Raw genomic sequence first — 12,484 nt, forward strand, 5'->3', positions numbered from 1 at the left:
CCCGCAGCCCGGGGCAGCCCCGCTCCGCACCTCAGTTTCCCCGCCGAGGGGTGCCCCTGGAACGGCTGCAGTCAGCCCCGAGATCCGTGCGGGGGCAGAGGGGCCCTTTCCTCCCCATACCGCCCCACGGAAACGAGCACCGCGGGGCCCGGCCGGCTGCGAACGGCCCCGTCCTCCTAGCCGGCTCCATTAGAAAACGCAAAGGCCCGGCTGCTGCCGCCTCCACCACCGCTATCCAGAGCGCAGGGGGAGAGGCAAAGCCGAGCTCCCAGCCCCGCAGGCACGGGGACTGCGCCATGGGGAGCCAGCCTGCCCCGAGCCCACAGCTCCAGTGCCCCTGTAATTCCACCGGTGTCTTCCTGGGTACCCTGGGACCGCACAACACCAAGGGGATTGAGCCTCAGTGCTGAAGTCCCTTCAGCTGAAAGCAGAGGGGGAAACATCAAAAAAATCCTACCCAGGCTATTCCTTTTCCCCCTACAGAAGTGCTCACAGCCCCAAGCAGCTGGAGCTCAAGGGGCATTTGGACACTGCTCACAGACATTAATATTTGGGTGGTGCAGTGTGGGGCCAGGCATTGGACTTGGTGATCCCAGCAGGTCTCCTCTAGCTGGGGGTATTCTACGATTCCTTTCTGCAGTCAGCTCTGGACCCTACAGGCGGCAGCTAACAAAGCCCAAGGAACACGCCTGCTCGCTCAGCACCACGCTAACCACATCCTCTGCCCCCCCTACCCCCACTGCTCTAACAGTGGGAGGTGATGCTGAGCCGTTCTCATCCTGCTGCCTCGAGGAGCTTGAAGCGAGAGTGAGCCCATGCCTCGATGACAGCAGGCTTGGCCATTTTGAGCCCTGTTTCCTACCTTCGGTCGCTCTTTTTTCAAGTTCTCCAGGGTTCTTGTTGTCGCATGGGTAAAAAGCAACACACACAAATCTCTCCCTGGGTGTGAGGGAGGGGAGGAAGTGGTTTATTGTCTTCAAAGAGAATACAAAGAGGGGGAGCCGAGCCCCTGCAGGGTGCACTAGGAGTGGGGGTGTTGCATGGTGGTGACAGGGAGGCTGGGCCCCATGAAACTACCAGGGAGAAGGGCTGTGAGCCTGCCTGCGTGGTGCTACAGGGCTTTTCTCCAAGGAGAACCGGGCCTTGCCGTGCTGCAGGTCAGACCCTGCCCTGCTCACAGTGTGCCTGCAGTGCCCGACGCCTGGGCCAGCAGGTTGCAGGCAGTGCGGTGCTTCTGCCAGTGCTGGACCTGGCATGCCCTGTGGGGAGAGCCGCACATCAGGGCTGTGCCCTCTCTGCAGAGCCCAGGAGGATGCACCCCGTCCCTAGGAGCACTCATCAAGCTGCTGTAAGGCTGAGAGAATGGGCAGGGGGAGCTGCAGGTCCCTTACCGTGTGCAGTACCACTCATTCCTGCAGCGAGAGCACCGCTTGGCCGCCTCCACACCGCACACCGGGCACCGGGGTTTGTCGGGGGCGAGGACCTCCAGCATGTCCAGGCTGTACGTCTGCGCCCACCTGCAGCGGGACAGGAGGGGGGGACTGTGCACAAGGAAGGGGCAGCAAGCAGCACGCAGCCTCAGCTCCAGCCCCGCTCCCTGGGACCTGGTGACAACGGGCATGGAGCGGGGCCTCACCTGCGTGCCTGGAGCTTCAGCTCTTCCTCAGTGGGGCTGAAGGCATGCTTCACCTGGTGCTTGGCGATGGCCTCCCACTTGCCCGTGTTCTTCTTGAGGATGTGGTCCCAGATGACAGGCACCTGGAGGGAGAGGCAGAGTGGGAGGTGGCAGCCAGAGCAGGCAGGGACAGGAGGGCTTGGGGCACAGGGAGCAGAGGCAGTGCAGCACGTGCTTGTGGGTACACAGGGAACAGAGCCACTTGTCCAACAAGGCAGCAAGCATTAGGAGATATAGGCAAAACCCAGCCCCCAGGCAGAGCCCCCCATCCTCACGCTGTGCCAGCCAGGGCTGCGGCAGCAGCACAAACCCAGTGCTCTGCAGCCATTCGGCTGAGCAGATTTTTCCACCCATCACTTCCCCAAATACGAACACCAAGGGAAGGGCTTGTTGCTGTGAAAGGGAAAGCACCAGCCAAGAGCAGCACGTGGAGAGGAGGATGCTGCTTCAAACAGCACTGATGGCCCTGGCCAAGCAAAAATAGCCAGGCCTGGAAGGGGAGGAGGCTGATTTGAGAGAAGTCGAATGGAAAAATAACTTTTCTCCATTTGGCTTTGTGACAAGGAGTGAGTTCACTTTTGCTGGGTAGAGAGTGGAGTCTGTGTGAGTGCCTCCAGCTGGCTCCCCCCACGTGTCCTTGGTGCAGGCAGGAGCCACGCAAGCTCAAAGGCAGAAATGCAGAGAAGGTAGCAGCCTGGATGAGGTCTCCAGCGTGCACACTGCCTGCCCCTGCCCACTGACATGCCAGCAGTTGAGCTGGGGCAGTGATCTGCCCTCTCTTTGCAAACAGTTTTCAGCAGTGAGGGTGTCACAGTGGAATGGGTGCTTGGCTGCTCTTCTGGGGCACAACTTCTCCAGAGCAAGACTTGGCTGAAGGAAAAAGGAGTAGGGAGTGACCAGGCTTAAAAGAGATCAGCAGGAGAGATGAAAGAAGTCACCACATGCCTGCTCCAGAACAAGATCCTTTTTTGGAGGAGCTGGCTCTGCCACTGCCAGGTGGCTCAGAAATCTCTGCATCTCCACCAGGTTCGGCAGCTGGTCCAGGAGGACATCTGTCAGGAATGCACGGAGCTGCAGACATGGAGGGAAAGAGCAAACAGAGAGAGGTCAGGACAGAGCAGGGTTATGGGGCTTGAGGGCTCTGCATGTGCACAGGGCAAACAGCATAGCATGAGCAGGGACTGTGGGGCACTGGCAGAGCAACTCACAGGAGCCCCAAGCACTGCACTGCTGCTCTCACACCACTATCCTCTAGGAAGCCTACCTTAAGGAGCTGGCTCTTGTTGAAGCCATCAAAGTGGTACTTGTGCTGGCATTCTGGGCTGAGCAGGAGGTTGAGGAGGGCAAGCCACACCTGCCCATCAAGTTTAGTCATCTTCATCTGGTCTTCAAGGGGCACCACGAGCCACGTGCCGTTCTCAAACTTCTTGAACTTGCCTGAGGGACAAAAGAACGCAGGGCTCCAGGGAGAGACAAAGCTGCACCAGGAAACAGGGTTGGATGCTGCCTTTCATCCGCTTCCTCACCCAGACTCAGGCAAACCCCTCTGTTTCTGCCTGCCCTGTGGCAGAGCAGCTTTCTTGGTGCAGAGACGGTATTTTAGAGAGCACAAAAAGCACTAAGAACACATCTTAAGGTGATATGGTTATGGCAGGAACTGAAAGATCCCTGTCACCCTCTGTACTTGGCCAAGACTGAAGAACACTGGTAGATGATGGGGGAACTCACACCATAGCAGCAGAGCTGCTGCAGAGGCATGTTTTGGAATGTCAGCACGGCCAGAAGTAGCACAACTATAACAGAAGTTACAGAACAAGCTAATGCGCTGCCCCAGGGAATGGAGGAGGATGTAACCCTGCATCTGCACAGCCTGGAAATGCCTTTGCATTCTGGTTTCTTTCCAGTCCCTCCCTCAGGACCTTGGATCAAAGCTCCCTCTGACACTCCGAGCATGCATGCAGAGAGAAGGGATGCATTTCCTGGCCAGAGGAAGGAAAGCTCCCATGTCCAGCTGGGCTCCTCAGCACGCATGGAGCCATGTGCTTCCCAGCATCTCTTCCTCCCTTACCTATACTGTGAACTCCTGCTGAGGTGCTTTCCCCCCGTAGGGTTGCAGTGGATTGTGCCATTTTCCATCGCACTGCTGCTCAGAGGGATGCAAGGAGGAAAGGGGGGATGCACCTGGCTGCAGAGGCATGGGGCTGCCAGGGCTCCTGCAGAAGAGCTACCAGTAGGTGCAGGTCCCAGCAAGGCTGCACAGGGCATGATCCATACCTGCTTCACGGCAGCTCCACGGGCAGTGTTCCACCAGCTCGACGAGGAGGCAGGGCAGGTTGTGGGTGTTCAGCATCCGTGTCAGCGCACTCAGGGGCAAACTGGAGATTTAACAGAAAGGGGGAGATGGCGCTCTCAAACAAATACCGAAACAGATACAAGCTCTCCCTGAGGCAACTGGGAGAGACAGGAGAAAAACAATGACAGTAAGAGCAGCTCCATTTCCCACTGAGTGCCACAGAGTAGGGTGGAGTGCTGCTATGTTTGCCCTCTGGGACAGTGCCACTGCTGCTGCAGCCAGCTGCAGGAGGGGTCAAGGAGCAGAGCTGGGCTGAGAATCCACAGGAATCTCAAACAGCACTCGGGGCCCATTCTCTGCCATGCCTGGGCACCTACCTGCCCACCTGGTCAGTGATGAACCGCAGCACGGACAGTGCTTTTAGGGCAATCTCAAACTCCATCATCTCCGCCTGCTTCTGCAGCTCCTGTGGAGGGGGGTAAGCACAGTTGGGAGTTGAGGCCCTGTTTCCCAAGAGCAACAAAGAGGCAGCTCGTTGGCTGCACATCAGCAACCACAGATTGGGGAGGAAACCAAACCCCTGCAAAACAAACTCCAGTCTTCATCTGGACTGCAGCAGCACTGCCTGTTTGCCAGGGCAGGGACAGCAGTGCCTACAGCCTGCTCTAGTGCATCCCTCCTGCCCGTCCCTTACGGGCATCTTCTCTGGCATTGCCTTGCCTGCAGACAGGTGAGGTTGAGGGAGGGGGAATCTGTACGACCAATAGGAGGAGGAGAAACTTGGCCATGGCACAGCAGCAGTTCTTGACCTGCCTCTCTGGCTCTGCCTCTCCCCTCCAGCTTATGGCCAGCCAAAATCCCTCCCCGTGTTATGCCAGCCCCCAGCTAGGCCGTTTGGCCTCTGGGCAGTGTTGCACAGCTTCCATCCTCCACACACTCTGTGAGGCCTGCTCCTCCTCTCCAGTCAAGACAAGCTCATCAGCTCACGGCTTTGCATGCAGAGCTGACCCCAGCAGCTCCCATCTTAAGCCATTTGTGTTCCTATAAAGTACCCATGCAACAACTTCCTTCTAAATTCCTGCAGTGAGATTTCTCCCTGCTTTTCCCACGCCAGTGCCCCATGCGGGAGTGTTTGTGAGGCTGCATGGAGGAGCCCTGCTTCTCTATGGCTCCTGCTGGCAGCTGGACCTCATCTCTGCCACTGTAACACAGCGACTGTCCATGCTTTGGGCTGCTCCATGGTCACCACAGCACACGGCCATAAAGGACAACAGGCTCTGCAGCACAGGAGAGGGCAGAAGCTGCTTTTTAATATGGAGTCATTGTATGTTAAGTCAGGAGGGGCTGGGATGAATTGTGGGAAGCCAGGCTCCTTGGGCAGCCAGTGCTTTTCAGAGCCCTACTAGCTTGAAAGGATCATTTTTCCCCAAGTTACCTCAAAGCACACACTGAAAGCGCCCTGCCCCAAGCTGGGAAAACATTTCCTGGAAAAAAAATCCCTATTGTGCTCAGGAACCTTTCACTTCCTCCCCTTTTCTGGAAGAGGAACACGTGCTTGGGCAGCAAACCAAAGGATGGATGCAGAAGGAGGCACTGCCAAGTATGCAGGCTATTGCTTTAAGTCCATTTCTTCAGACACTCCTCACGATCTGCAGAGTTTTGGGAGAAAAATTTAGGTGCTGAGAAGCAAAATGAGCTCCCACAGCAGAAACATGAGCACAGCTGCCCTGGTACACCCGAGCAGGAACAGCCTGGGCTTGCTGCAGACCGCCACTAACAGGAGGAATTGCTTAGAGGACTGAGGAAGTAGGCTGGAAATGCATTAGGGCAACTCCCAGTTATATCATACACAGATAGATGCAGGGATCACTTTCATGGTTAACCCTGGCTGGCTACAGTGGCAGCCTGAGCCCAGGTGGTTTCACAAGCTCCATGGAGATGTAATCACACCATTCCAGCAAATGGCCCAACCCCCTGCATTCATTCCTTAGCTTTATTATCAGCTCTCCAAGTTCCCCCAGCTCAAAATCTGTCTTGCAGGGAGCCTCAAGCTGGCACTGCAATGAGACAGGGAGGAAGCACAGCTGCAGGGTGGAGAGAGCAGCAGGCAGCCTGAGCTGAGCACAGAGCATTGCTAACACCAGGCTGCCACAAGAAGGGCAGGAGGTGCAGGTGCTGCAGCCAAAGTGTTCTCCATAAGACAGACACCCTGTGCCTCCTCAGGCTGCCCAATGCCTCTGCCACAGCACTTTGCTCACCTGCATGGACAAAGGACTGGCCAGCTCCTCGGGACGGAGCTCCTGCTGGGTCACTGCCTGTCCGCTGGCACTTCGAGCTGTGAGCAGGGTCAGTTTTCGATGGCAGTAATCAATTAAATCCAGAATGCTGTCCTCTGCTGACTCACAGATCTCCTTTGCGATACCAAGACGTTCAGAGATTCACAGTCAGTCCCCTATAGCCTGCATGCCTTTATGCTAAAGAAAGCTGAACATGCTGCTTACCTTGTGAAAAAACACCGTCTCCAGGAGGTTGATGATGGAGGCTTCGTGATGCAGCTGAGGGGGGAAAACAGCAGGAGGCAGCTGGTGGGTGGTGGAAATGGAGCATGGGCTCTTTCCCTCCAAAGCAGCTGCTGTGGCCAAAAGGCATCATGGACAGGTTGTCCTGAGTCTGAGATCCTGTGAGGTTGCTCTGTGGCAATGCTGCAGATACACAGCTATAAAGGGAAAAAACCACCTTTCCCCAGCAAGATGTTGCTCTGATTGAAAATTGGCTGAAACTCTTGAGCTTTGGGTTAGATTTGTCTTAGCTCCAGGGTAGCATCCCTCCAGAGAGAAGCAAAGTTTCTGAATCACTCTCCTGACAGGACTGGCCCAAGGGACTGCTGCTCTCAGTAAGAAAAAAGCTATTTACTCTTTTTAGCTTGGAGGCACTTAACCTGTGGTTAGAAACACAGGAGAAAAACAGTGCTCAAAGAGGGGTAGTTACCCCCGGGGCATTGCTGCCTGGGAGCAGGGATGGAAACTTCAAACTTCAGTGCTCCCTAAAAAGGCTGGTGCCTCTCCAAGAAGGGTGGTGTGAGATTAGGCAGATCCAGGGCACTTCTCGTCTGGTTTTCCAGGCACTGAGGAGCTGCTCCTGATTGCAGGAAAGGCAAGTACATAACAGGGTCTGTCAAAATCCCCAAGGCTGTGTTAGACTTTAGCAGACAAAGCACAATCCTGCAGAGAAGTTATCCAACAGGTACAGAACCTGTTGTCCACAGCAGCATCTCAGCCTACTGAGAAGTAAAATCACAGCTCTGAGAAGTTCAGTGCAAGTCATATTTTTAAAGGTAGTGGTATCTGCCCAATTTCCAGCCAATGAACTGATTCTGCAGTTTACTCAGCTCTTCCACAGCTCCAGGAGATGGGCAATTCTCCCATTCCTGTTCCTGTCACAGTGCATATCCAGCACCACATTTCAGAGCCGGTAGGGTGACCCGAGCATCCGCACGGATTTCTGAGGAACACTACGAAGAGCTGAGGCCATCATGTGGTGGAGCACCAGCTGAGCACTCTGCCACCAGCCCTCGCTGCTTGCCTGAGTGCTTCGGTGGTCCCCAGGACTGTCCCACTGCATGCCCAGCTCCTGTCCCCGCTGCTCCCTTCACTCACCACCACGTAGATGGGGAAGGTGCTGCGTGGGTGGAAATCCTCAAGCCGGCACAGCACGGGAAAGACCTTGTGCTTCCAGACCTCCACTGAGATCAGCTCTCCGATGAGAACAGGAATCTGGACAGGAGCACAGCCTTTCAGACTGACATGAGGCAGAGGACCAGGCTGGTGCACAGCACCCCATGGTTGTTTTGTTCCTGAGGCATGTGCCACAGGACCAATTTACTTTCTTATACGACCAGTTTTCAAGCCTTCCCTTCACAATGCTGTGTGCCCAGCAAGTGAAGAGCAACACATCTCCATTGCAGTGCACAAGCAGGAAAGCTGTGACAGCAAAGGACTCAGGCAAATCTGCTGTTTCCCAAATAACAATCACATTTGAAGGAAGAACAGCAGTTTTATCACCTGTGTTCAATAACACAGATTTTGGAGCTGTCCTGAGGAGGAAGGCATCTGAAATCAACAGCTTTCTACTGAGTCTCTGGCCTCAGAGAGCAGAGAAAGGCAGAGAGTGATGCTAGGGTTATGAAAGGGAAGACCGAGGACCAGGCAGAGACAGGGCCCCAGATGTCCCTGAGCAGCTCAGACCATGCTGGGGCTGAGCCCTCCCAGGTATGGGACAGAGAGCTGCAATCAGAAGGGTCATGGCAAACATTGTCCAGGGAGGAACCAGAGAACAATAGGCAGGAATACCACAGCTTGGCTTTTAATCTTTTTTGAAAAGCAACAATGGCAAACCACCAGTCCATCTTCGCCAGCAGATTCTTCGCCATTGACAGTTCATTCCAAAATCAGATGCAGCTGGAGGCTGAGAGCCTGGCACAAGGCCCTCTGTCACACCCACTCGCTACCTGCAGCACACCCCGTCCCTCCTGACCGCGCAGTTCATGGCTTTGTCACAAAGAAGAAACCCAGTGAGAAGTATCAGGGCCACAGCGCTTGTGAAGGGCAAATCATGGGCACCCTCACCACTCAGGTGGGAGAATCCCAGCCCCTGCAGCCCGGCCCAAGACGAAGCAGTGTGCTCACCGGTGCATTTCCCCCTGAGCAGGACCAAGCCAAGAGATGAGGCCGGGCAGCAGGGCCTGGGCTTGGCAGAGTCGGCTGCTCCTGTGCTCACCTTGGCATGGCTGACGAGCAGCTCGATGAGGAGCTGCTCCTGGCCGGCAGAGGCACTCAGGATGGCGTGCATGTTCAGCTTCTCCACACACTCATGCTGCCGAAGCCACCTGCAGGACAGCCAGGTCACCCTGAGTGCCCCTGCTCACCCCGCAGTCCCACACGGACCCTCAGGGGGTCACAAAATGCCCCCACCCCCCAACACGAGGGAAAACCTCACATTTACACCTCCAATCCACAGGGCCCTCTGGGTCTGCCACCTCACCCCCTCGTACCCCATCCAGGCCTTGTGGAGACCCCAGAACCCACCTCCCGCCATGGGAGATACCTCAAATGTCAGCTCCTCATCCTCTACACCCCCCCATACCTTCTGGGTGCCCCCACTGCCTGAGGCCCCTCCTTACCCCCTCCAAGGCCCTCTGGTGACCCCCAAACCCACCACCCCCCCAGACATCCCCTCACCACCCTGTCACTCTGCCCCATCCCTCCTCACCCCACATCCTCTGGGGAAGCCCCCCGTCACCTCAGGAAGGGGACATCTCAAATCGATACCCCCGCCCCCCTCTCCCCTTCCAGGCCCCGCATGGCCGCCCCAGAGCCGGGCCCGCTCCCCGCACCCTTTCCCGCCGGCGTCCCGCAGCTCGGTGCCACGCAAGGTCCGCACCAGCGCCTCGGCCTCGGCGGGCGACAACGGCTCCGCAGCGGCCATGGCGTCGGTGGCGTCGCTATGGCTACGGCGGCGCCGCTGGCGGGAGGGGCCACCGAGCGCTCCCTTGCGGCGCCGAAGAACCTCTGCGCCCCTGGCGGCGCGGAGGAGTGCCAGCAGGCTGCGGTACGCGTTGGGGCGGACGCGGGCACGCGGGGACACACGCGGCGCGCACCCCGGCCGGGCCGGCTCCGTCACTTCCAGCACACGATGATGTTCGGGTCGTTCTCCAGGCGCTCATCCAGCTCCTTGTAACTCATGCCTAGGATGAAAAGGGGGTGCTGGTTGCCGGGGGCTACACGCCTCCCTCCCTCCTAATACCTGCCTAAGCATCTTTGCCCCCGCGTTTAGGACTCTCCAAACACACGTGGTTTGGGAGCTCGCGGGGGGCGAGGCAGAGTGGCTCACTCACCGGTCTTGCAGCAGATCTCATCGTAGCTGTGACACCCTGTGTAGAGCCGGGCCGGAAGGCTACGCTCGTCCTGTGCCACCTTCACCGGGTACTTCTGCAGCCGCCGGATGAGCCCCTTCATCAGCCCGAACTGGATGAGCCTCCTGGGGGTGAGCGTGATGCTGAGCCCTCAGGCAGCCCCCTGCTCCTCTGCCTCAGCATTCCCCATCTGCCACCACCACCCAGGGCTCGCACCTCTCATCCACACGCTGCAGCTGCAGGGTGTAGCGGGAGATGAGGTCCCGCACCGTGGTACCGGGGCTGAGGCCGCAGTACAGCTGGAAGACGTCACGGAGGCTGGCTCGCTTGTGCCCTGTGGGGATGTGCTGCTGTCAGCCCCCATGGGCACATTCCCAAGTGTCTGGAGTTTAGCACAGTTGTAGCACACCTGGCTTGGTGACATAGGACAGGCACTCCTCCTGGAGGCACTTGTCATCCACTACGTCCTGGACCTTTGGTGTGGTGCAGTATACGTTGGAGTACTGAGGAACAAGTGACAAGCGGCTTGGCTTCACCATGGCTCTGGGGGGGTTGATGGGTGCCCCCAGCACAGCCTCCCCACAGCACAGCCACCAGCTCACCTGGAGTATGGATACGAGTGTGACGACCCCATAGTACCTGCAGGGCAAGGGGAAAGGTGAGAGGAGCAGAGGTTCCCTCCCTTGGGCAGCCCCAACCACCCTGACTGCACTCACAGGAGATTCTGCACAGCGATGCGCACCAAGTTCAGCTCCACGTCTGCTTCAGCAGAAATCTTCTGAACGTGCCGGAACCCATCAATGTATGGCAGGATCTGAGAGGGGGGAGGCAGGAGGAAATGGGGAGTGAAACAGCAAAATAATGAGCCATCCATGTCAGCAGCCTGCTGCCTGTGAAACCCCACTGCATACTGGGCGAATGGGTCACCTGTAGCCCCAACACAAAGTGGGAACACTGAACTATGCGGGGGACCATGAGAAGCTCTGGGGCAGCTCCCATCCCAAGCACCCTCTCTGCACGCACCTGCTGTGTGGTAAGGTCCCACTGGGAGTTGAAGAAGTCATCCTTGTTCTGGGTGAAGACAGGCACATCGTACTCCTGCACAATGGGGGGGTCTGGCCTCTGTTCAATCACCTTCAGATGGATGGTGTTTGACTCATCTGGAGGGAAGATGAACTTCAGTTCCATGAGACACCTCTAGAGCTTGCCATCAGTAGCCCCAGAACATCTGGAAGCCACATGAATGGAGGAGTTTCTGGCCAAAACTCCATTCCTTTGAGCCAAGCTGGCTCACACAGGCTCCGGCTGTGAGGACAGTGTCAGGGGCAGTGGCCCTCCAGCCCTGCTCTGCCCTTGCTGCCCAATACCTACCTATGGGCAGGGTGCACTTTCCTTTAGCATTCAGCTCCTCCAGCAGGATGGTCATAATAGGCACCAGCTTCTGTTTACTCTCTTTATTAGAGATGAAACCGCTTTCCAGCTAAAGAAGGGAGAAAATTGAGCCAGCTCCTCCTGGGGGGAAGGATCAAGAAGCAAGAAGCTTTCAAAAAGCTCTTAGTCTAACCTCTTCAGGGATAACCACAAGCTACAGCACATTACTGAGGGCACTGCCCAAATGCCTCATGAACACAGACAGCTGCGGGACACCAGTCGGCCCTCTGGGAAGCCTGCTGCAGTGCCTGACTGCTCTCACAGTCCGGCAGCTTTCCCTACCGCCCAGCCTGACCCTCCCCACTCAGCACAGCCAGAGCCGGCGCACCTCCAGAGTGGTGAGGTACCCTGCCAGCTTCTTGACGATGGGCTCCAGTGCGCAGGCCTTGGCTCGCGCGTCACAGACAAAGCCGAGGTTGAAGAGCAGGGCGTTGCGGCTGTACTTCTTGTGCTCGATGCACACGGGGCAGCCAATCAGCTTCTTCTCCATGGCGGTGCTGCGGGAGGACAGGGCTGTGCCCAGCACTGGGGCTGCGGGCGGGCACCCGCTTCCCTCTCAGCGGCACTCACACGGTGATGAGCTTGTTCTGCAGCTCGGGCTTGGTGATCACATACACCTGCACGGTGTCGAACAGCTCCCGCGAGATGAAGTCCTCGGGCACCTGCAGGAGAGGTGGGCTGCGGGAGGCAGAACCGACGGGTCCCAGTACCTCTGCTACCCGGTACCACCGCTGCCCGGTACCACTGCTGCCTGGTACCACTGCTACCACTGCTACCCGGTACCACTGCTGCCCGGTACCAGTTTCCCCGGCGCTGTTTCCTCGCGGCACCCGAGCCCATCCAGCAGCAGTCACGCACCCATCGCCGCCCCCCGTTCCCAATCCCCGTCGTTCCCCCCCCTCCGGCAGCCACCCTCAGGCCGCGCCCCCCGCACCTGGTAGGTGATTTTGGGCCCGAGCGTGGGGTGGAACTCGCTGAAAAACACGCACTCGATGCGGCCCCCCATGACGGCCCCGCTACGGTAGCCGGCCGGCCGCACAGCGCATGCACTCCGCCTCCACCCCGCCCCCTCGGGGGCGGGTCCTCTCCTTAAACGACACCCCCACCAACCAGTCAGCGACCGCGAGGCGCGGCGGGGCGGGGCGGCGGAGCCGAGCGGCGGTCCCCTCGTCCA

General features: G+C 57.8%; 2 protein-coding genes across 3 annotated transcripts; both read right to left on the minus strand.

Annotated features, from left to right (window-relative positions):
* Nucleotides 1–944: 944 nt before the first annotated feature.
* On the minus strand, nucleotides 945–9,618 carry ZMYND10 (zinc finger MYND-type containing 10). Of its 2 annotated transcripts, XM_019619916.1 has the most exons (13): nucleotides 9,361–9,618; nucleotides 8,745–8,853; nucleotides 7,625–7,741; nucleotides 6,470–6,523; nucleotides 6,227–6,379; nucleotides 4,346–4,434; nucleotides 3,950–4,050; nucleotides 3,744–3,818; nucleotides 2,940–3,112; nucleotides 2,621–2,746; nucleotides 1,637–1,758; nucleotides 1,392–1,517; nucleotides 945–1,259 (listed from the first exon to the last, which is right to left on the minus strand). In XM_019619916.1, the coding sequence occupies exons 1-13, from the start codon at nucleotides 9,450–9,452 to the stop codon at nucleotides 1,175–1,177; spliced, it is 1,422 nt and encodes a 473-aa protein (XP_019475461.1). In that variant the 5' UTR covers nucleotides 9,453–9,618; the 3' UTR covers nucleotides 945–1,174. The 2 variants fall into 2 exon arrangements, with proteins under 2 accessions (XP_019475461.1, XP_010716604.1); XM_010718302.2 differs by lacking the exon at nucleotides 3,744–3,818.
* Nucleotides 8,315–12,395, minus strand: NPRL2 (NPR2 like, GATOR1 complex subunit). Its single transcript, XM_010718301.3, has 12 exons — nucleotides 12,245–12,395; nucleotides 11,881–11,972; nucleotides 11,639–11,807; nucleotides 11,251–11,359; nucleotides 10,903–11,039; nucleotides 10,596–10,693; nucleotides 10,482–10,518; nucleotides 10,289–10,382; nucleotides 10,096–10,213; nucleotides 9,862–10,004; nucleotides 9,625–9,711; nucleotides 8,315–8,853 (listed from the first exon to the last, which is right to left on the minus strand). Exons 1-11 carry the CDS (start codon nucleotides 12,314–12,316, stop codon nucleotides 9,644–9,646), a joined length of 1,137 nt encoding a protein of 378 aa, XP_010716603.1. The 5' UTR covers nucleotides 12,317–12,395; the 3' UTR covers nucleotides 8,315–8,853; nucleotides 9,625–9,643.
* Nucleotides 12,396–12,484: the final 89 nt, after the last annotated feature.

Source organism: Meleagris gallopavo, chromosome 14 (assembly GCF_000146605.3).
Source record: "Meleagris gallopavo isolate NT-WF06-2002-E0010 breed Aviagen turkey brand Nicholas breeding stock chromosome 14, Turkey_5.1, whole genome shotgun sequence".
Lineage (NCBI taxonomy): Eukaryota > Metazoa > Chordata > Aves > Galliformes > Phasianidae > Meleagris > Meleagris gallopavo.

Coding starts and splice junctions, on each gene's coding strand:
- ZMYND10 (XM_019619916.1), bottom strand. CDS start 9,452: ATGGCCGCTGCGGAGCCGTTGTCGCCCGCCGAGGCCGAGGCGCTGGTG. Junction 8,854..9,360: donor CGGGACGCCGGCGGGAAAGG/GTGCGGGGAGCG, acceptor GCTGTCCTGCAG/GTGGCTTCGGCAGCATGAGT. Junction 1,759..2,620: donor AGGATCTTGTTCTGGAGCAG/GCATGTGGTGAC, acceptor CTCTCCCTCCAG/GTGCCTGTCATCTGGGACCA.
- NPRL2 (XM_010718301.3), bottom strand. CDS start 12,316: ATGGGGGGCCGCATCGAGTGCGTGTTTTTCAGCGAGTTCCACCCCACG. Junction 11,808..11,880: donor CAGAACAAGCTCATCACCGT/GTGAGTGCCGCT, acceptor GTCCTCCCGCAG/CACCGCCATGGAGAAGAAGC. Junction 10,519..10,595: donor ATCGCTGTGCAGAATCTCCT/GTGAGTGCAGTC, acceptor CTTGCCCTGCAG/GTACTATGGGGTCGTCACAC.